Raw genomic sequence first — 21,712 nt, 5'->3', positions numbered from 1 at the left:
TGCTGTTGGCACATCAAAGGTGTGATCACCTACAACCAACCTCTAACCACCATAGAGGATCAGCTGTGTAGGGGCTCACCCCAGAGAACAGGACTGACTTCAGCAGGGCTCTGGTGCCTGCTGAGTCTGCCCTTTGACTGTGTTGCTTGTGGAGGTGGTTGGGTGGTGATGCTTTGACGTGGTCTGAAGCTGTCCACTGGGTGCACTGGCCCTGGGGCCTCCCAGGAGGTGCAGGTCAAGGTCAGCTGCTGCCTGTGTCCTGCCTGTCACCATCCAGCATGAACTACAAAGCAATCTGTAGATGGCTGCTACTTGTGCTGGGCTTGGAGGTACCCAAAGAGGCCATGCTTTGAACCAAGGCTGGCTATACTAGTGCTAGTTCTGGGGCCACTTAGCCAGAGTTATGGGACTTGCTGAGGCTAAATGCTGCTTGTTTGGAAAATCTGAAGCATGATCCAAGACAGGCCATTTGTATGGAAAAGCCACTGGAAACAGCTTTGGTGAGCCTGAAAGTTGGGTGTGGTGGGGTCTCAGGGAATCACCAGGGTGGGGCAAACAGTGAGCCAGGATGATGGAGACTCAGGTATAGCACCGCCTGCTGGCTCTGTGTATACGTGTGTGTTGGGGAGGGTTCCAGAAAAGGAACAGTGGCCTCTGCCAGCACTACCTCCAGCTCTCTCCTGATGTTGGACAATTCGGTTTCTCCCTGTGTGTCTCTGGTGCCTTTCAAGCTGCTGCCTCTGTGCTGAAGCTCAGAGGGAGTGAGTCAAAGTGAGTCCACGTGCAGGCCCTTTAAGAGGAACTGTCTGGGACTCCAGCAGCCTCTGTCTTCCTCAGCCACAGTCTCCACTGGTTTTAATATCCACAAGTTATGGGGACTTCTCACCTGGCACTGGAACTCTTGGCTGGGGGGCCTGGGACCCCTCACTCCTCAGGGAGATCTCTGCAGCCAAAATCTCTCTCCTGATTTTTACGTACTACATGTGGATGTGGGACCAGCCCTTTCTTCATCTCCACTCCTTCTATTAGTCTCGATGTAGGACTTCCATTCAGCTAGATTTTAGGCAGTTCTGAATGATGGCTGATCTGTAGTTTAGTTATAATCTTGATGTGGTTGTGGGAGGAGGTGAGTACTGTGTTTATCTACAATGCCATCTTGACAGGAAGTCTGTGTATACAGAGTGTCCTAAAAAATGTATACACACGTTAACAGCTGATTCTATTACATTTTGCAAATGAAATGTATTTTAATAAACAATGCCTTTATAATTATTTAAAAAATATTTTCTTAGGCCACAGAGTATGTGCATTTTAAAAGGTCTTAATGAGACAGGCTAGTAAGCCAGGACAAGTGGGATAGGGAAACTGAGACAGATAATTAAATGGCCAAGCAGTTTACAGCCATCTAGCAAATCACAAAATCCGATCTTCCCTAACTACCCAAGGACACTGAGGAGCAAATGGTTTACATTTCTCCCCAACCAGAGGATAAATAACTTAAATCATCCTACTCAGGGAGACAGCAGAAATCCCATTAGTGCCAACCACACCCAAGGACATGAAATTAAGAAAATAAACCTCATTTTGGCACATAAGCATGAACTGATGAATATTCTATTGAGATCCTCCCCTAAACGCCCAGCCTTTAAAACCCTCAAGTTGAAGGAACCAGGGTGCACTCTCCCTCCCAGGAGTACGCCCATGTCTTTCTACCCTCTCAGACTTGCAAGCAGAGGAGCAATGGGCAGCAGCAACTCTTCCCAAGATAACCCTCTGACACTACCTCCAAGCCCCCTTTTCTCTGACTTTCCAGTGAACCAGAGCAGCCCTGCCTGGCTCATTTCTTTCCTATAACATTTTTAGAGCCAAAGCAGCCCCACCTAGACTTTCTGCTGTTGCTTCTATCTTAGGCCCTTCCTTTCTTCACTGTCCCCAGCTTTAACACACATACTCTCAGATTCACCTGGACTGGCAATGTGAAATCTTTCCTGCGTGAAGTCAAGAACCACCCACTATTGGCCAGCCTGGGACAGACCAGCTCAGGTCCCTGTCTGGGAGGCTGGGTCAGTGTCCACCACTCCAACCAGTGTTAGTGGCTTGTTTTTGTCACTTTCACATGAAGGCCATTAGGAGCTGCTGACAAATTTTTAGTAGACAGGTAATGGCCAGTTTTGCAACTTCAATTCCAGCTTCAGGGCCTGATAGCTCTGTGAGCCGAATTTGGCCCCCAGGGGGCATTCAAGACAATGGTGACCCTCCGAAAAGAGAGGCAAGTTTGGGTGAAGAGACCCAAGAAACAGGTCTCTAACCTGCTGCTATGGAGCTAGCAATTCAGGGCTTCCTGTGACAGGCAGAGGGAATACTCAGGATTCTTTTCTTTTTTCTTTTAAATCTTTACCCAAGGACATATTTTTATGTGCCCTGACTGGGAACTGCACCCACAACCTTTTGGTGTATGAGACAACGCTTCTACCAACTGAGCCACCGGCCTGGGCCCTAGGTCTTTTCTGTATCAGGCCTCAGATTTCTGCTAGTCCCTCTGCTTAACGCCCGTTTTCTCTATAGGTCTCAGAATACTTGCAGCTCCTCTTTCCTGAGCATTACCGTGTGCCAGACCCTTTTCTATGCACCTCCGGCAGCATCTCCTCTCTGGTTGGTACTAGTACATTGCTGTACCTGTTTTGCAGATGAGATAATTGAGGCAGAGAGAGGTTAGGCACCTCTTCTGTGGTTACCTTGCTGGTAATTTTGGCCTCCACCCAGGTTCACTAGTCTGCGGGGCCTGTGCTTTCCACCACGGAGATTCCCTGCCTCGGGCTGCTTCCCTGGGACATTAGCTGGATTCTGACCTCTCAGAATGCTTTTGTTTATAGTATAATTTTAAGGCATCAGGTTATTGAGCGTGTGTGTGTTTTATTTAAAAAGGCCAGATTTCTCTTCCTATTTCCTGCTTTCCCTAAAATATTAAGACCTGAAATGTTCAATTATAAGTTCACTGAGGGTAGGGCCCACATCATATTCGTCTCTGTGTGAAACTGCCCACCACAGCAATCGGAGCCTGGCTGCCCCCGTCTGAATGTGATGTTAAAAAGAGCAAGTTTTCCCTAGATTCAAATCTGATACATAGGCCACAAAGATAAATCAAGGAATTCGGGTTAAACTAACTCAGTATAGACTACTCTGTGTGTGTGTGTGTGTGTGTGTGTGTGTGTGTGGTGAGCCGGCTCTGAAACAGCATACATGCGCGGCAGCGTCACCTGTGCATTGACCTGCGGCACTTGCACGGCCACTGACATGGCCGCAGCTGGGCTAGGTGTCTGCCATACGCTGGGTTTTCACATATATTAGTTCTCACAAGCATAGAAGAAGCTAGCAGGGTAACTCTGGTTACTCTTGGGCTTGTTTTTGGTTGTTGTGTGTTTTTTCCCAGAGGAGAAAGTGAAGTTTAGACAGTCCTTCGGCCTGCATGGCCTCTGTTCGTCAGGGGCTGGCCACCCTGAGGAGCAGGGTCCTGGTACACCGGGCTCTCCTTCGGCTCAGGGACATAGCCAGCTCCCGAGCAGGCCGCTTCCTGGTCCTTTCTCTCCTTGTCCCGGGATCAGAGGGCGTGCAGAGAGTTGATTTTCAGATACCGGGAGAAGAGCACGTAGAGCCGGCGGAACCACAGGAGCTGGCTGCGGTGGCAGGACATGGCCCTCTGCAAGAACCAGAGCACACGTTAGCAAACAAGGGCACTGAGCGCTTCCTGTTAGTTTGTTTCATCTTCCTCCCAACAACACACTGATGCTAGAGCCTTGGCAGGTTTCTTCCTGTGACCTCGGAACCGAGGACGGGCTGCCACGCCGCCTCCCTCTCCCATGGCCAAGCGCTCCCTGTGGTAACAGCAGAGGATGCGCTGCAGCGGTAACGCTCAGTCTCCACGCAGTATTTCAATTGTAACAACCCAGTGAGTTAAGTACTATTATTATTTCTTAAAAAATAGATGAGGAAACATATCCATCTCAAGTAGCTAGTACAGAGTGGGCTGACATTTGAACCCAGAGCCATCCGATTGCCTCTGGAGCCTTCGTTGTTAATCCCCTTGCCCCAGCACTTCGCATGCATGACACACAGGGTGTTTCATGGGGCAGCTAGAATACTAGGCTCAGACGCCTCTGAATTCGGTAGCCCGGAAAGTACAAGTGCTGTTAGAGAGGAAGGAAGAATGGTGCACATAGGCCTGGGTTCTTTGCTGCCTAGTGGAAGAAATGTTTATCATCTAGTTATACAGGTCTGGGGGAGTTCAGTTTTTAAAAAGAATGGATAATAGCAACTGATTTAACTGTATATAAACATATAAACGGTTTCTGCCTGTTTTTCTTTAAGTACCAAAGTGATCTTCCTCTCCAAGTTAATATCATTATAAACCTTTCTCTAAATAACTCGTTTTATATTTGTCAGGACATATGTGGCTTCAGAGATGTGAGTGCACCTGTGACAACAACAAGCTTTAAGTGATAAAGGGAACTATCACTCTAGCTGGTGTTGCTCAGTGGATAGTGTTGGCCTGCGGGTGAAGGTCCCTGGTTTGATTCTGGTCAAGGGCACATGCCCAGGTTGCGGGCTTGCGCCCCACTAGGGGCGTGCAGGAGGCAGCTGATCAATGATTCTCTCTCATCATTGATGTTTCTATCTCTCTCTCCCTCTCCCTTCCTCTCCAAAATCAATAAAAATATATTTTTAAAAATATAAGAATAAATATATTCTTATGTACATATATTTATCTAATATTCTTTATATAGAAGATATAAACCAACATATTAACTAGGATTACATATGAGAGGTGGGATTGCAAGAAATTTTATTATTTTAATTTTCTTTTGATGCTTTTATGCATTTCCAGATTTTCTACAATAAGCATATGTTATTATTTACTTTTTTAGCATGTATTATTTATTTTTATAATCAGTAAAAAAAAAAAAAAAAGGTAGTTCTTGAAAATCTATGACTCCAGGTCCAGCACCAGTACTGACACTCAGGGGCAGAGGCTGGCTGCTGGGGGAGGTCTCTGTTAGGGCCTCTGCAGGCCAGGGTTTGAGGAGCCGGAGTCTGGGGCAGATCTGGAGTGGGGTGTGAAGGAAGTTGCAGTCCTCACCTTGGCCTGTGTCACTTCCTTGCTGGTCAGCACGAAGCGGACGTCGCCGGCATGGAGCAGAGAGAAGGGCAGGTCCAGAAGGGCGATGTACTTGCGCAGCACATTCACAGACTGAAGCGTGAGCACCGTGCACCCTGGGTGGGGGAGGGAGGGGGAGGAGGGAAGAGCTGTTGCTTCCAGACAGATTTTCCCGAGCACCCTACCTGCCCCTTGGGGCTCAGGGCGGGGCAGTGGCCCTTTGTCCATCATTTTCACCGATGAGAAGAGTGAAAGGACCACAGGACACCTGGCCTGCTGCCTCTCCCTGCTACAGTCCTAGCAAGAAAAGGTTGGTTGCCAGAGGTTGGGATTTGGCTACCTCAGGGCCAGGGGAAAGAGGACAGAGACAGGAATTTCTGTATTGGGAGGCCAGAGGTCTGCTTCCTGCTTGGTCACTAAAGAACTAAGAAAGTCCCTTAACCTCTCTGAGCCTCAGTTTTCTCATCTGTAAAATGGTGTTGATAGTGTGGGACCTGCCTGTCTCACAAAGTTAGCAAATAAGAATAAAATAAACTATAGCCAAGTTCCAAAGACCTCACAGCTTGGTGACCTCAGTAAGCCCCTGAGAAAGGGCACATGCTCATATGTTTTCATATCTTTCATCTCCACAGCATTCCTGGGAGGAATGTGCCTTGTCCCTCTGACAGACCAGACACTAGCTCACAGGTCAAGCAGCGGCATCACACAGTATATGGCAGGGGGTGGCATGCACCATCCTTTGGGTTAGGAAGAGTTTTACGAACACCAGAGGTGGAAAACACCCACCCGTGAGAAAGCTAGAAGGCGAGTGGGCAGGGCCTGGCGTGTCAGCTGCACCACAGGGCGCCCAGATGATTGGCTGAACATGATTTCTGGGTGTCCGTGAGGGTGTTTCCAGATGGGATTAGCATTTGAGTCAGTAGATTTCCTTCCAGTGTGAGTGTGTGTGTGTATGTGTATGTGTGTGTGTGAGCACGTCCGTGTAAGCATCCATTTAGGGGCTGAAGAGAACAAGAGGCCAAGGAGAGGAGAACTCCTTTTCTGCCTGACAGAGAGGGGATGCTGGTCATCGGCCCTCAGGCCCTGGATTGGGCCTGGGATCTTGGCTCCCTGCTTCTTGGGCCCTGGGGCTCGGACAGAATGATACCACCTGCTCCCCTGGGCCTCCAGCTTGTAGAAGGCAGATCCTGGGCCTTCTCAGCCTCCATAACTGTATGAGCAATTCCTTATAATAAATAGGTAACTAAATACTCTCCTATTGGTTCCATCGGCTCTGGTTCTCTGGGGAACCTTGACCACACCCTCAGCCTCCCCCCAACGCATGGGGGCTGCCTGCCTGGCCGGGCACTTCTCAGTGATACACCCTGGTTCTGAGACCTGGGGACCCAAATAGACAGAACCCTGAGCCAAGTCAGGAAGAGGGTGGCCAGTCTCCCCATCCACCCACCCACCTCCGCTTGGCCTAGGGCAGCTCTCTGTAGCCACGTTTACACATTTCACACTAATAGGTTTCCTAGGGGACATGGCTTTCCCTGACCCAGCGGCCTCTAGCACAAGGGACAGGCTTACCTTCAGGTAACTTCCCTTCCGAATGGAGGGTCCTGGGGAGGGAAAGGACAGAGAGAGAGGAGTAAGATGATCTTTGCAGGTAACAGGAAGGGCCTGCCGGGGAAGCCTGCCATGCCCATGGTCCCTCCAGGTCAGCTTCTAGGTCGTTTCTTTTGCATAAGTTGGCACATAGATTTATGCTACAAAATTTAAAAAAAAAGAAAGACTGTGGGTGATGATTTATAGCCTCTTCCAGGGGGCGACACACACGTTAGGGACGAAGCTGGAAGGCTCTGATACTGGATGGGAATGCAGAGGCAGCAGATAGACGAGGCACTAAATGGAGCCCCTGGGTTCCTGGGGTCTGGGGCTGCCTCTGCCACCCCAGCCTGGCAGTGCCGGGCAAACCGCCTCCCTGCCTGGGTGAAACGAGCAGGCCCAACTGGACAGGTAAGGTCATTCCACCGTCACGCATTTCTCTGCTCCCGGCTGAGAAGGCTGGGCCTGCCGAGAAGGTGAGAAGATAAGCCCTTCACTTCAAGTTGCCCCTTTCCTTCCTCGGCAGTTGGGCCAGGTCTACCAAGCTGCTGCCAAGGCGCCCATGGGAAGCCCTTCTCCTGAGAACGGGAAACAGGACATACGTTCGTATGACCCTGAGTGAGTCCCTAATATCTTCGAGGTTCAGGTTTTATTTGTTACTGGTAAAATCCACATCAGTCAAATAGGGTGATTGTGAAGTACAAATGAGATTTCATGTTATATATATACATCCCCCTCCTGCAAAGAAAGATATGAAATAGTGTATAAAATATACAATAGCCTGGCTGGGTGGCTCAGTTGGTTAAAGTGTTGTCCGGTGCACCAAAAGGTTTCGGGTTCAATTCCAGGTCAGGGCATATACCTAGGTTGTGGGTTCGATCTCCAGTTGGGGCGCATACAGGAGACAACCAATCTATGTTTCTCTCTCTCATCAATAAAAACATATCCTTGGGTAAAGAATATACATATATATAAAACAGATGACAACAAAAATGAATGAGAATAGGGAGGAAAAAAAAGATGAAGCCAGGAGGCACACTGGTTTACACAACTCAATCCTTAAAGTCTCGTACATGTGCTACTAAGAGTTGCAAATTTGGCCCTAAAGGTTTCAGTGGTCAAAGCAAAGAGAGAAATTAAATCAGTTACCCCTTTGCTGTGTCCATGGTGTAAAACACACACACACACACACACACACACACACACACACACACACACGCAGCTGTTTGGGAGATGAAACAATAGGACTTGTGAGAGATTTCTCACGGGGAGAACAAGGGAGATGTATGAGCACCATCACCACCACTGCCACCACCGCTCGCTGCTAACAGTGCCGTTTCATGGGCTCACGGTGCTTCAGAAACCATCCCTCCGAGCAAATGACAAACGCCTCCCCCCATGACCCAGTGCATCGTACCTCACAGCCGCATACAGAGCAACATGATTGCGGTGACCACTCACTCCCCCGGCATCGAAAGTCACCACCTGCAGAGAAAGAGAGGGTTGCACTCCTGCCCTGACTCCAGCCAGCTGTGCCCTCCCTTGGGCAGGACAGAAGAGAGCAGGGCCGTGAACTCTTCACGCTCTGAGCATATCTGAACTGACTCTGGCTCAGATCAGTGGTGTGTAACTATGGGTGTGGCCGACTGTATGGAGCCTTTTCCACAGGAGTTTTGCCGTTTGTTCTTGTTCCTGACGGCGGAGCAGAGTGAAATTCAGCCATGATGTGCTACTAAGCTCAGAGTAGCTTTGTCTTTATCTGCCTCGCCAGTTATTAGCACATTTAGTTTTCCTGGCTGGCTGCCGTGTGGTCTTTGTTCATGATGCTGCCTGCGCTATCGGTCTCTTTTCCTTGTGCCTTACTAAGTGCACAAAAGCTTTAGGGGACAATTTCCACCATGGCCTGGGGTTAAGTTCACAGCAGAAATACGTTTATTCATAGACGGCCTCCGCTTCCATTTCCACAAATATAGAACTCTTTATTAACTAAAAACTTAGATTCCAACATTTCAGTTCTACATAGATGGATTTTAAAAAGCCCAAAGAACAATTTAAATAATAATAATGATAATATAATAATAATAAAAGGATAACTTGGATAAAAGAAATATTTTAGAGAAATCAAGGACCCAGAAAAAGGAATAGTACTAGTTGGTTAGGGGTGATGGAAAGAAGGAAGCTGTCCCCAGAGGAGGAAGCTGACCACATAGCATAGACAAAGGTCCTGAAACTGGAATTGGAAGAGGCTGGGAAGGAATTCATGACCAGTCTTTCTTTTCATATATATATATGTTGATTTCAGAGAGGAAGGGAGAGAGAGAGAGAGATAGAAACATCAATGATGAGAGAGAATCATTGATTAGCTGCCTTTTGCACAGCCCCCACTGGGGATTGAGCCTGAAACCCATGTATGTGCCCTGACTGGGAATAAAACTGTGACCTCCTGGTTCATAGGTCGGCGTGCAACCACCAAGCCACACTGGCCGGGCATGACTGGTCTTTCGATACTACACCACATAAAATGTGTTTACTTCATGTACAGGAAACTGTGAGCAGCTAACTTTTACTGAGCATAGGCTGGAGGGTGGGGTACAGATGGAAAGAAAATGTAGTCTTATCCACTGATCCTGATTCAAACAAGCTATAAAAAGAAAAACAAATTAGTTTTCTTTAAGAAAAACACATTTATGGCATGAGACTATTGGAAATGCAAAACATTGATATGAATTAATTTTATGGGTGATAATGATATTAATGTTAATGAAATATTCAATGTCTTTTAGAATTACATACTAAAATACTTAAATAGGAAATATGATGAAAAGGATTTGTTTCAAAATAATGTAGGAGATGGGGGAGGTGGGCTGAGTAATAGGAACATAGAGGTTCACTAAACTATTTCCTCTACTTTTGTATGCTTGAAATTCTCTATAATCAAAAGTTAATGCCCTGACTGGTTTAGCTCAGTGGATAGAGCGTCGGCCTGCGGACTCAAGGATCCCAGGTTCGATTCCCGTCAAGGGCATGCACCTTGGTTGCGGGCACATCCCCAGTAGGGAGTGTGCAGGAGGCAGCTGGTTGATGTTTCTCTCTCATCGATGTTTCTAACTCTATCCATGTCCCTTCCTCTCTGTAAAAAATCAATAAAATACATTAAAAAAAAAGTTAAAAAAAATCTGAGTTAAAGATTTATAAAAAGCTAATCATACAATAGTGAATATATGTCATTATGCATATTTAAAAATCCATGGAATATACGACACCCAAGTGAGCCCTCACGTACACTATAGACTTTGGGTGATGATGATGTGTCAGTGCAGGTTCACTATTGCAACAAATTGCAGAGGACAGGGGTTATGTATGGACTTTCTGCTCAGTTTTGCTGTGGATGGAAAACAGCAGCCTATTATGTTGTACACCTGTAACTAAAATAATATTGTTGTCAACTGTAGATGAAAAAATTTTAAATACAGTCTATTAAAAAACCAGTTAACCATCTAACTCAAGTGCTGATCCCATTCTTTTTATTTTTTTAAAGTATATTTCCTTATTGATTTCAGAGAGGAAGGGAGGATAGAGGATAGAAACATCAATGATGAGAGAGAATTATTGATCGGCTGCCTCCTGCATGCCCCCTATTGGGGATCGAGTCTGCAACCTGGGCATGTGCCCTTGGCTGGAATCGAACCCGGGACTCTTCAGTCTGCAGGCCGATGCTCTATCCACTGAGCTAAACTGGCTAGGGCTGATCCCATTCTTCATGTAACAAGGTGGGTGCAGGGGCTGCAGCTGCTCCACTCAGGACACTAGTTACCCCAGCCCTGTGGTCGGCAAACTGCGGCTCGCGAGCCACCTGCGGCTCTTTGGCCCCTTGAGTGTGGCTCTTCCTAAGCCTTAGGAGTACCCTAATTAAGTTAATAACAATGTACCTACCTATATAGTTTAAAAAATTTGGCTCTCAAAAGAAATTTCAATCGTACTGTTGATATTTGGCTCCCTTGACTAATGAGTTTGCCAACCACTGCCCCAGCCCGTCGGGCAAGTCACAGAACTTTACCACTGGGAGTTCTTCCAACTTCCAATGTCTTGTTTCATCCTCTGAGGGATCAGGAAAATAACACCTGCCCTCCTTTCCTCCTTGGGTTGAGGTGAAGATAAAATAAAGCCACGTGGGCCCTAGCTGTCTGGCTCAGTGGATAGAGCGTCGGCCTGCAGACTGAAGGGTCCCGGGTTTGATTCTGGTCAGGGACACATGCCTGGGTTGCGGGCCTGATCCCCAATAGGGGGTGTGCAGGAGGCAGCCAATTGATGAGTCTCATCACTGATGTTTCTGTCTCTCTCCCCTTCTCCCTCCCTCTCTGAAATCAATAAAAATATATTTAAAAAATAAATAAAGCCACGTGGAAGTGTGCGGAACCACGCAGCAACACAGGCTTGAGTGTCTAGCGCTCGGTCGGGACAGCAGACAGCTAGCCGCTGGGCCAGGTTGTCACAGGCACGTGGGGATTTGGGGCCACTGGAGTTTGCCTCAGGCACTTTTCAAATTCTCCAATGTCTTTGTTTCTTCCTCATTTCACATTTTTGGTGTGGGGTGGGGGGTAGGGGACCTTTGTTATTTTCAAAGGCTCACACAAAGCCTAGGTCTAGGTTCCTCCCACACTGGCAAGTTTATCCTCAGCTTAGAAAAATGTTTCTCTAGATTTCAATAACCAGAGAAAATATCAACAAGAGAAAAAGTTCCTCCTTTGTAGGTGATTTGGCTTTTTGCGTTGCTACCTTTAAGATGTCCTTTCTCTTTGGTGTGCTGCGGTTCCACTATGATATACCTGCGTATGGGTTTCCCTCCTCCTGTGGGACTCACTGGACTGCTTGAAATGGTAGGTTAAGGCCTTTCTCATTCTGGAAAAGTTTCAGCTATTGCCCTTTAAGTATTTTCTCTGCAACCACTTTCTGTTTTAGAAGTAGACGGTAAGCAGGCTTAAACTTGACTACTGGCGGGGCCGCTCCCGCAGATCCTGAGAGAGCGGATGGGGTTCCCAGGCGTGCCCACCCCTGCAGGTGAGTGTGAATTTCCTCTATGGTGGTCTCAAATGTTCTCCCTGTGGGTGTGAATTTATCCTTGTGTTTTTTTGAAATTGAGGATGAAAGTTCTAATTTTGCCACTTGCTGAACTTGGGCTAGCTGCCAGCCTCTGGAAACTCAATTTCCTTGATGTAAAATGAGATTATAACCTTTACCTCTGAAGTTAAAACAATACTCTAAATGTGAAAATGCTCGGTGAAAGGGGACGTTTTGTACAAATGAGAGTTGCAGGCCAGGCTCCTTGGGGGCCTGAGCTTTTAGGTGGCAGGACAGAGGACACCACGGAAAGGCCTCTGCCTCGGAGCGCTGGCAGTTTGGTTACTTAGTCTCCCAAAAGGTGTGTTGTCATCAGGAGGTTTGAGAGAGAGCGTGGAGGGTTCGCCTCTTTTGGAGTGGCCCTGGAGATGGGCTGAGGGGTGGCGGGGGGGGGGGTCGGGGGGGGGGGGGAGGGTGACCACAGGAAAGGTGTGACTGGGAGGGCGTCCCGTACCAGGTTAATGTCATTCACTTCTATGTGCTGGAGGAGGACGCTGGCCACATGCTCTGTGTCCCACTCCACACCCGGGTCATCTGGGAAATCCCTGGAAGGAAGAAGCACAACTTGAGCACCGTTTCTAACCAGGTGCAAACCTCTCCCTAAGCTCCCGGGTGGGCACCAGTCTTGTGACAGGAATTGTAGGGGGGCTGCCGTAACATCCAGATTTTTGTTGAAAAAATCTAGGTAAACGCTAGAAACAGCACACAACTAGAAATCGATGGACAACCCCACAGAACACGCCGGGAGCTTTGGGCTCGTTGCTGAGGGGAAGAAATAGACATCAATGAGACAACACTTTGTCTACAAGTTGGAGAGACAGATGGTAAGTAAGAGCCAACCCGGCACCGAGTGACATGTGTCTTTATAAGAGTAACAGTAATAGTGTTTTAAATAAAAGAGTTCAAAGGCGTGTTGCTTCATTCCACCTCGTGGACATCCTTTTAAGAGACATTAAGTAGCTTGCTTGAAAGGTTGTTAAAGTGGGGTCTGAACCAGGTTTTCTGATGCAAAACCAAGATGCTCTATCACCAGGGCACCAGCAACATGCCATCCGCAATGAGGCAGCGCATGGCCTGCCTCGGCCAGTGGTGTCTGCAGCTGGCTCTGCACCGGATCTGTGTCTGCATTGTCCACACCACAGACCTGTGTCCTCCTGTCCCGTTCTGGTACATGTATCTATGGCATCACCTGACACAGGCCAAGGCCTCAACTTGAACCCCTTCTTGAAGAAATTATAAAGAGATATCATCTCTCTTTGGCTCAGGCCCTATGGCAACACCCACGGTGTGACCCGGGGGCCCAGGCTCTCACTGCTCCCCACCTGGCAGGCTGCTCTAACCTCTCTGTGGACAAAAGCCACTCACTGACCCTCCTAGGACTCTGGTCAAGGGAGAGTCCCTGAAGGTTTTTCAGCATGAAAGTGGCATGAGCCTCAGCACTAAATAATATGGCTATTTATATTAAAAAAAAAATATATATATATATAGTATAGTTATTTCTACCGCTTCACTGCTACCTCTACCAAAGCCCTCGGTGCCTTCTGTGGAGGACAGGAAGCTTTAGGCTTTTCAAACAGCATCCACGTAGCTCTCATACTGCGCCTGTAGCAAGTAGGACAGACAGCTCAACTGGTGGGGACAGACAGGGAGATAACAGAGACAGTACAAGCCTAGCCCTACTTCCTGGAAATAGAGGTAACTACGGTATGTAGAACATGAGCTGCTGAGCTCTGGCTGCTGGAGGGAAAAAGAGACAGGAATCAGGGGAAAATACCTTAGTGTGAAAACAGCTGCATGCACACTCCTGGTGGGGAAGCCCACGAAATGTATGGCATCATTCTGGAAACCAATAGTAGTCATGTGGATGGAGCAGCAGGCTAAGGACAAGGGTGGGCAGTGGAGGCTAAGCCTACTAATCCCCGGTTCTGGAAGATGAGTCCCTGAGTGGGCGAGCCACCGCGGTCTGCATTATCTGGAGACTCGGGCCTGCTGATCCAGGGCACGTCACTCAGAGCAGGGCCACAGGACAGGTGTGACTCCAGGCCGCTCCCTCGGCGCCTCTGCCCTCTCACCGGGGAGAGGAAAGCCCATCAGAGGGGCTCTTGGATCAGACACATCGATATGGCCGCACTGCTCTTACAATCAAGTCCAGACTCCTCTGGTAAGGCACTCGAGATTCTTCCCAATCTGTCTCCTATTTTGATTCACTTCATTTCTCTTTACAGAGCAAATAAGATGATGCATGAGAGGAAGCATTTAAAGACTGGCGAGGCGTATGTAAATGTCAAAGTAGTGGCTATCACTGAGGCATTAGCCCAATGTCAGCTTCTTAAAAAAAAAAGAACCCCCCTCTCTTTCCTGCTCTGGAGGCCCTTGCAGAGCTCTGTGCCGACTGCCTGGGTCAGTGGTCCAGGAGATGTGCAAGACGATCCGTGGAGGGAAAGCAAGAAATCACTAGAATTTCTATATCTATATTTTTCTATCTGTTTAAATTTCTATTTTTTTAGCTATTTTATATCATATAACAGAGTTTAATGTGTACACAATTTAAACGAATAACCCACAAATATGGAAACGCATACTCAAATTTCATTTCTTTTTGTCAGGGAATTATGATAAAAAATACAGAGTGGGGCAAAAGTAGGTTTACTGTTGTTCTGTGGACAATAATGCAGTAATTAATGAATAATAATACAAGACTAAACTGTGTTTTGTGTACTCATAGCTCTAAATCTATTTTGGCTCTACCCTGTATTTGGAGATCACTGGTCTAATCTACTCACCCTATATTTTATTTTTTTCTGTATATTTAAAGACTACTTTATTGGTATAATTTACATACTATAAAATCCACCCATTTAAAATGCACAATTTAGCCCGGCTGGCATGGCTCAGTGGTTGAGCATCGACCTATGAAACAGAAGGTCCACAAGGTTTGATTCCTGATCAGTGCACATGCCCAGGATTGTGGGTTTGATCCCCAGTGTGGGGCGTGCAGGAGGCAGCCAATCAATGATTCTCTCTCATCATTGATGTTTCTATCTCTCCCTCTCCCTTCCTCTCTGAAATCAATAAAAATGTATTAAAATAAAAAAATGTTTAAAAATAAATAAAATGCACAATTTAGTGATTTTTAGTAAATGTTTTGAACTTCTACATTTTACTAGTGTTTTGCATATATTTGGTGGAGCCAAAGGCTGCTATACCCACCAGACCGAGGGTTGAAACATACAAGTAAGAGCTTTGGAAGTTAGCAACTTGATAAAACAAATAAGGGGCAAAACACTGTATAAAGTGCAGAGGCCAGCAAGGTATCTCAATGGATCACCTTCCCTCAAGGCAGGAAAACATAAAATTTGACACTGGGAAACTTCAAACAGATAAATGTAAAAAAAGTAATTCCAGCCCTAATCGGTTTGGCTCAGTGAATAGAGTGTCGGCCTGCGGACTGAAAGGTCCCAGGTTCGATTCCGGTCAAGGGCATGTACCTTGGTTGCGGGCACATCCCCAGTAGGAGATGTGCAGGAGGCAGCTGATCGATGTTTCTCTCATCAATGTTTCTAACTCTCTATCCCTCTCCCTTCCTCTCTGTAAAAAAATCAATAAAATGTATTTTAAAAAGAAAGAAAGAAAGAAAGAAAGAAAGAAAGAAAGAAAGAAAGAAAGAAAGAAAGAAAGAAAGAAAGGAGCTTTCTTAGAAGTGTCCTCGTTAAAAAAAAAAAAAAAAGTAACTCCTTCTAGATCAACTGCCTGACTTGTCCTTGGCCTCAAGTTCAACCCTAATCAACTCAAGGCTTGGGTTCAAATGAAAACTTCTGCAAAGTTGCTTTCTTTTCTGATGGATTAACAATTACGCCTTAGATAAACATGCTGGCAGAATGTAAACAGAAGTGTTGCAAGAGACAGCTGGTGAACGACCTCTGACCCATAATTCTCAGTGCTGTCCCTCGTGCTGGCTGGGGTTTGTGCCTGAGGACTAGGGTTAAAGTAGCCATCTTGGTCCATGAAGTCATATTAGGGAACGAAGGCCAGACACAACAGTGACAAAAAAGAATGCAACCTTCACAACAGCCTCAGACAGCACACCTTTTCCTGTTGCAGTTACTGGGGTTTTCTGTCATTTGCCGCATTACCAAATCCTGATTTACATATGACGTAAATTTCTAAAGTCTCCATTTTATTGATTATTTAGTCCAGGGGTCCTCAAACTACGGCCCGCGGGCCACATGCAAATACAAATATTGTATTTGTTCCCGTTTTGTTTTTTTACTTCAAAATAAGATATGTGCAGTGTGCATAGGAATTTGTTCATAGTTTTTTTTTTAAACCATAGTCCGGACCTCCAACGGTCTGAGGGACAGTGAACTGGCCCCCTGTTTAAAAAGTTTGAGGACCCCTGATTTAGGCAGTTTCCAATTTTTAGTAAAGTAAAAGGTTGTAATGAGCATCCTTATACAAAACTCTCTGCATCTCTCACTATGTTTGGGGGATAACGTGATAAAAATGTACTTTCTGAGTCAAGGTGAAGTGAACATGTGTGGATCTCTCCAGAATCCTGTTACGGAGAGCAGATGGAAAGTGTGTTAGCTGCAAGAAGTGCAGCATTAAGGGAGTGTTTTTATAGGCCAACCTTTCTCCTGGGAACCACATGTATGTAAACCAAAGCCAGTATGAAAGCAGTAGTCAAGCCTCAGAGCAGTCAAGCTTTAGATTTAAAGCCAGGCATCACCCTTCCTATTTGACCTGAAATGTGAACCCTGCAGCAGACTGGCTTCAACAATAGTCAGGTATTCAGCAGTTCGTTACCTTCCCAGGTGTGTGTAGGTCTACAGCGCTACAGGGAATGGTAATAAAGTTACCCAGCCTAGAAACTTTCTTTACTTGTTAGCAACGTTCTTCCTGGTTCTTATTGCAATGTTAATGAAAGAGTATGGCAATCTCTCAGGTGCTGATGTGCCTGGTAGGTTTGCTGAGATGTAAAGCGGAGGCAGAGGGATATAATGGGCTGAAACCCAGGTTTGGCAAGTAAAACAGAGATGACCACTCAGAGGCTCTGAGGACCGGGAAAGCCAGGGAGCTGCAGCAGCTGGGTGGTATGGCCCTTACTCGATGTGCTCCCCCTCTTTCGGGAGACTCCAGCCTGTGGAGCGCTCTCAGCTCAGAAATAAGACTAGATCTCTGCAATATCTGGCGAGTGACCTTGTACCCAGACTTTCCAAGTTAGAGGCCTGAGTTTTTTTTATTAGGTCTTCACTCTATATCTCAAATCAATCAGGTGATGCGACCTGATAAGAAGGCAGTAATAGAGAACTGGGAATAAAGGCAGAACTTCCAAGGTCCTTCACAAAGGAAGTGTGAGGACTGTTTAAAACATTAAAAAGGTGGCCCTGGCCGGGTAGCTCAGTTGGTTGGAGCATTGTCTCGATGTGCCGAGATTGTGGGTTCGATCCCTGGTCAGAGCATATACAAGAATCAACCAATGAATGCACAAATAAGTGGAATAACAAATCGATGTCTCTCTCTCTCTCTCTCTCTCTCTCTCAAATCAGTAAATTAAAAAAAATTAAAAACCATAAAAAAGTCTATTAAAGAAATAAGCCAGTCAGAGAAAGACAAGTGTCACATGATCTCACTCATATGTGGAATATAATGAACAACATAAACTAATGAACAAAAATAGATCCAGAGACATACATAGAAGCATCAAACAGACTGTCAAACCTCTCAAACCTCAGAGGAAAGGGGGGCGGGGTGTAACAGATCAACCATAAGACTTGTATGCATGCATATAAGCATAACCAATGGACACAGACAGCAGTGGGGTGAGAGCCTGTGCTGGGGCTGAGAGTGGCTAGGGAGAGGTCAATGGGAGAAAAAGGAGACTCATGTAATACCTTAAACAATAAAGAATTTAAATTAAAAATAATAATAAAGAACAAAATAAATTGCATGTAACGGATTAAGGAATCTCAGACGGAAGCCAGGGGTTGAGGTGTGGGTAGGGAGACATTAACCAAAGGATTTATATGCATAATGCATGAACACAGACAATAGGGTGATGAAGGTCTGAGGGGACTGTGGGGTAGAGGGGGTCAATGGGGGGAAAAGGGGACATCTGGAATATTTTCAACAATAACTATAAATATCTAAAAGCCTGTCAAAGATTGTTTAAAGAGTCCGGCCAGCATGGCTCAGTGGTTGAGTGTCCACCTATGAACCAGGAGGTTACGGTTCGATTCCCAGTCAGGGCACATGCCCGGGTTGCGGGCTTGATCCCCAGTGTGGGGTGTGCAGGAGGCAAATGATCAATGAGTCTCTCTCATCATTGATGTCTCTATCTCTCTCTCCTCCCTTCCCCTTGTAATCAATAAAAAAAATTTAAAAAAAAAGATTATTTAAAGAAACAGGTATTTTATAAAACAAGAAATGTAAGCTGCCAACATATATTCTTCCAATTTTCAGAAAGAATCACAGAAATGCTAAATTAAAGCAGGACATCTGTGTGGAGAAGGGCACAGGGAAAGGCGCTGCTGGTGGGAGTTTAAATTGCTACACTGAGAGAGCTGTTTGGTTATATGTGATTATTTGTGCCTTTGATCTTATCTTTCTAGAAATTTACTCTAAGGAAATAAGTAGAGAAGCCTAAAAGTCAAAGTCAGCTCAGGCAGAGATGCCAATGTCATGGCCATTAAAGGGAGGAGGTCCGAAGTTCTGCTGTCCTGCCACCAGGGAGCGATTTCTCTAACTTCCTGTGTTGTGGCTTATGAGAAATGCTCAAGATCACAGAGTTTGGGGGCATTTTCAAAGCAAAAATAAAGGAAATATAGATACACCTAAGGTAAGGAATTTAATGCAACACAAAATAAGAAAATCCACAAGTTACTCAAGTTTAATTTTGGTTTTGACTTCCCAGTCTAAAAGAATGAGACATGTGAAAGTAGAAATGTATTTAGAGGAATTGAATTTTGAAAGCAAAGTAAGTTTGCGAGAGAACTAGAGAAAGGGCTCTGGATGTGTCAGATTCTGTAGATATCCTCATCTGGGTTTCCCAGAAAGCAGAGCCTAAGGTTCATGTGTATTTTATTGGGGTGTGTGACCCCTGGAAGCAGGAGTGACAGAGGGAGGGAGAATCCACACAGGACGCTTTATCAACTTGACCCCTGCATGAGCATTGGCTGCGTGATCTCATGGGACTGTTTGAAGTTGTATGAAAGCATCTCAGAACTGCTCAGCTGTCCAGAGGAGAAAGAGCTATTTATCTTCACGGGGTATTAACTCTTCAACACTTGAGGGCTGAGCAGGCTTGGGCACCTGAGTCTCTGAGCAATGACAGAGAAAACCTAGAGCAGAAAGGAGGGGGTGCAGAACAGGGCCTTCGGTGAGCAGCTGTCAGGTGGCACCAGCCAGACCCCAGCACACAGCCCAGGCTGGGAGGAGGGATCTGAAGCCCCCCCCGCCCCCCCCCCGCCCCCCCCCCCCCCCCCCCCCCCCCCCCCCCGCCCCAAGCAGGGTTCTGAGAGGATGAAGCACTGCCCTGGAGCCTCTCGGGACTAGGCACACAAGCCTGGGGTTAAGGTTTAGGGATACAAACATGAACACAAACCCTGTTCCCTTCCCTCAGGAAGCTGCAGGCCCAGTAGAGCGAGCTTTGCATGGCGGCTTGGCTGCAGGATGCGAGCGATTTGCAGAGGGAAGGAGCGGGCTGGGTAGGAGGGAGAGAGCCAGCCTGGGGTAGCAGTATCTCTTGCTCACGGTGCTGCCCTCAGTCAGTGGGTGCCACAGGAAGCACCTCAGGGAGACTGCGGCACTGTGTCCGGCTGGAAGGCCTCTGAGAAGGAGGTGGGTGTTTGCGAGCTATCAAACACAACAGGGGAAGCCGACTTCTGCCAATCTTCTGGTCCAATAACTACAATCCTCACAGGCCCCACCCTGGGGTGTGTTTAGCAAACATAGTGTTAACACTGCTGGGAAGTGCCCCAAACTTAGCCCTGCCCTAGACCTTTATGTTCAGTAAACAAGTCAGACCGCTGGCCTGTGAGGGCTCATAAACACAACGTTTGCTTTCCCGCTGGCTGAGTCCTCACACGCTGACCTTCTCTACACGCTAATGGCTCACCCTGGCTGCGCCCTGGAACCCTGTCAGCAGCCATGGAAACGCTGGGTAAAACCTGTGGGTTGTCAGTTCCTTCAGTCACAAGTCACAAGGCCCCGCAAGGAAAGCCCCTTCCCCACTCTCCCTGGGGAAAGCCCCGCGGGCCAGGCCTCCCCTCCCAGCCGCAGCCCTGCGGGGAGGGGCTGGCTGCACGGGCACTGCCACTGCAGCTCCACCGGGGTTGGGTAACAGCTTATCTCTCTGAAAACCGAGTCCCACTTTTGCACACTGCACTCTGAACTTTCGTACAGACGGGCGGCTTGCACACCCTTATTTGGTCTTGTGGCTGGTGCGGCCCAGCTGGAAGGCTCAGCCGGCCCCTCCCCCACCCACCCCAAGCACATTTCCAAACTTGATTACTTCCTTTGTCGTCCAAGGCTGGCAAAGGTCACTTGAGTTCATTGAACACAGGCCAGATGAGAGCACGAAAGGTTACCTGGGGCCTGTGCAGTCCCACAGGGCCTCAGACTGCTAACGCTGCTGCCCACAGGGCCACCGGGGCCTCCTGCTCTGAGGAGCGAGGCTGCTGAAGCCAGTAGAAACCCTGAGAAGATCTAAGCTGAAGGGAGGTTGAAGATGTGCTTTAAAAAGCAGAGGCAGGCAGCTTCTGGGGGTGTCTCAAGATCACCAGTGACTAGCCTAAGATAAACAGTAGGGAAAAGAAACGGGGGAGAAATAAGCAAAGGAGAAAGGAAAGACAGAAAAGTTAGAGGACTGAAAAAAGAGGAGCACACATAAAAAGCAATGCAGTTAGCAGCCCAAAGACCAAATGTCCTAAGACAGTGGTCCTCAACCTTCCTAATGCTGCGACCCTTTAATACAGTTCCTCATGTTGTGGCGACCCCCAACCATAAAATTATTTTCGTTGCTACTTCATAACTGTAATGTTGCTACTGTTATGAATCGTAATGTCAATATCTGATATGCAGGATGTATTTTCATTGTTACAAATCGAACATAATTAAAGCATAGTGAGTAATCACAAAAACAATATGTAATTATATATGTGTTTTCCAATGGTCTTAGGCGACCCCTGTGAAAGGGTCGTTTGACCCCCAAAGGGGTTGCGACCCACAGGTTGAGAACTGCTGTCCTAAGAGACCCTTGTCCACGTAAGGCTTAAAGCTTCCAACCCTAACCATAAAATGGGTTTTTCCTTTCTCCTAGTGAAAGGAATTTTAGAGACAGGGCAGGCAGTTAGGGAGTATGGGGAGTGGAGGGGGTCCACGGGAGAGGAATGCATACGTGAGGGTTTGGGGCAGCCAGAATGCTTATCTTACTTTTTTTAAAAAAAATATACTTTATTAATTTTTTACAGAGAGGAAGGGAGAGAGATAGAGAGTTTGAAACATCGATGAGAGAGAAACATCGATCAGCTGCCTCCTGCACACTCCCCACTGGGGATGTGGCCGCAACACAGGTACATGCCCTTGACTGGAATCGAACCCGGGACCTTTCAGTCCGCAGGCTGACACTCTATCCACTGAGCCAAACCGGTTTCGGCCTTATCTCACTTTTACAGAGAAGAGAAATGTCAGAAGGTAAGGGGAAGGGGAAGGTATACACTCACAGAGGATAGAGGTGTTGCAAGATAAGGGGGGCACCAGGTGGGCTTTGAACTTTGAAACTGATACTATGTAAGTGACCAATTAGGAAAACATAGGACATACATGAAGGAAGAGTCCAATTAGAAAGGGTCATGT

General features: G+C 47.0%; 1 protein-coding gene across 2 annotated transcripts in view; it reads right to left on the bottom strand.

Moving 5' to 3' along the window:
• Positions 1 to 1,227: 1,227 nt before the first annotated feature.
• PIGL (phosphatidylinositol glycan anchor biosynthesis class L) overlaps positions 1,228 to 21,712 on the bottom strand; it is a 71,441-nt gene continuing 50,956 nt past the window's right edge. Inside the window, exons 3-7 of one of the 2 annotated variants that reach the window (XM_070393251.1) lie at positions 12,312 to 12,402; positions 8,157 to 8,224; positions 6,722 to 6,753; positions 5,135 to 5,268; positions 1,228 to 3,697 (exon numbers count right to left, since the gene is read on the bottom strand). In XM_070393251.1, the coding sequence (XP_070249352.1) occupies positions 3,599 to 3,697; positions 5,135 to 5,268; positions 6,722 to 6,753; positions 8,157 to 8,224; positions 12,312 to 12,402 (424 nt within the window). In that variant the 3' untranslated portion in view covers positions 1,228 to 3,598. The remainder of the gene's footprint in view (positions 3,698 to 5,134; positions 5,269 to 6,721; positions 6,754 to 8,156; positions 8,225 to 12,311; positions 12,403 to 21,712) is intronic. The other variant, XM_070393252.1, reaches the window with a different exon arrangement.

This window comes from Myotis yumanensis, unplaced genomic scaffold (assembly GCF_028538775.1).
Source record: "Myotis yumanensis isolate MYYU_CA2020_CCGP unplaced genomic scaffold, mMyoYum1.0.hap1 SCAF_16, whole genome shotgun sequence".
NCBI lineage: Eukaryota > Metazoa > Chordata > Mammalia > Chiroptera > Vespertilionidae > Myotis > Myotis yumanensis.
The sequence above is the reverse complement of the archived record's forward strand: the minus strand, read 5'-3'. Positions and strand labels throughout refer to the sequence as shown.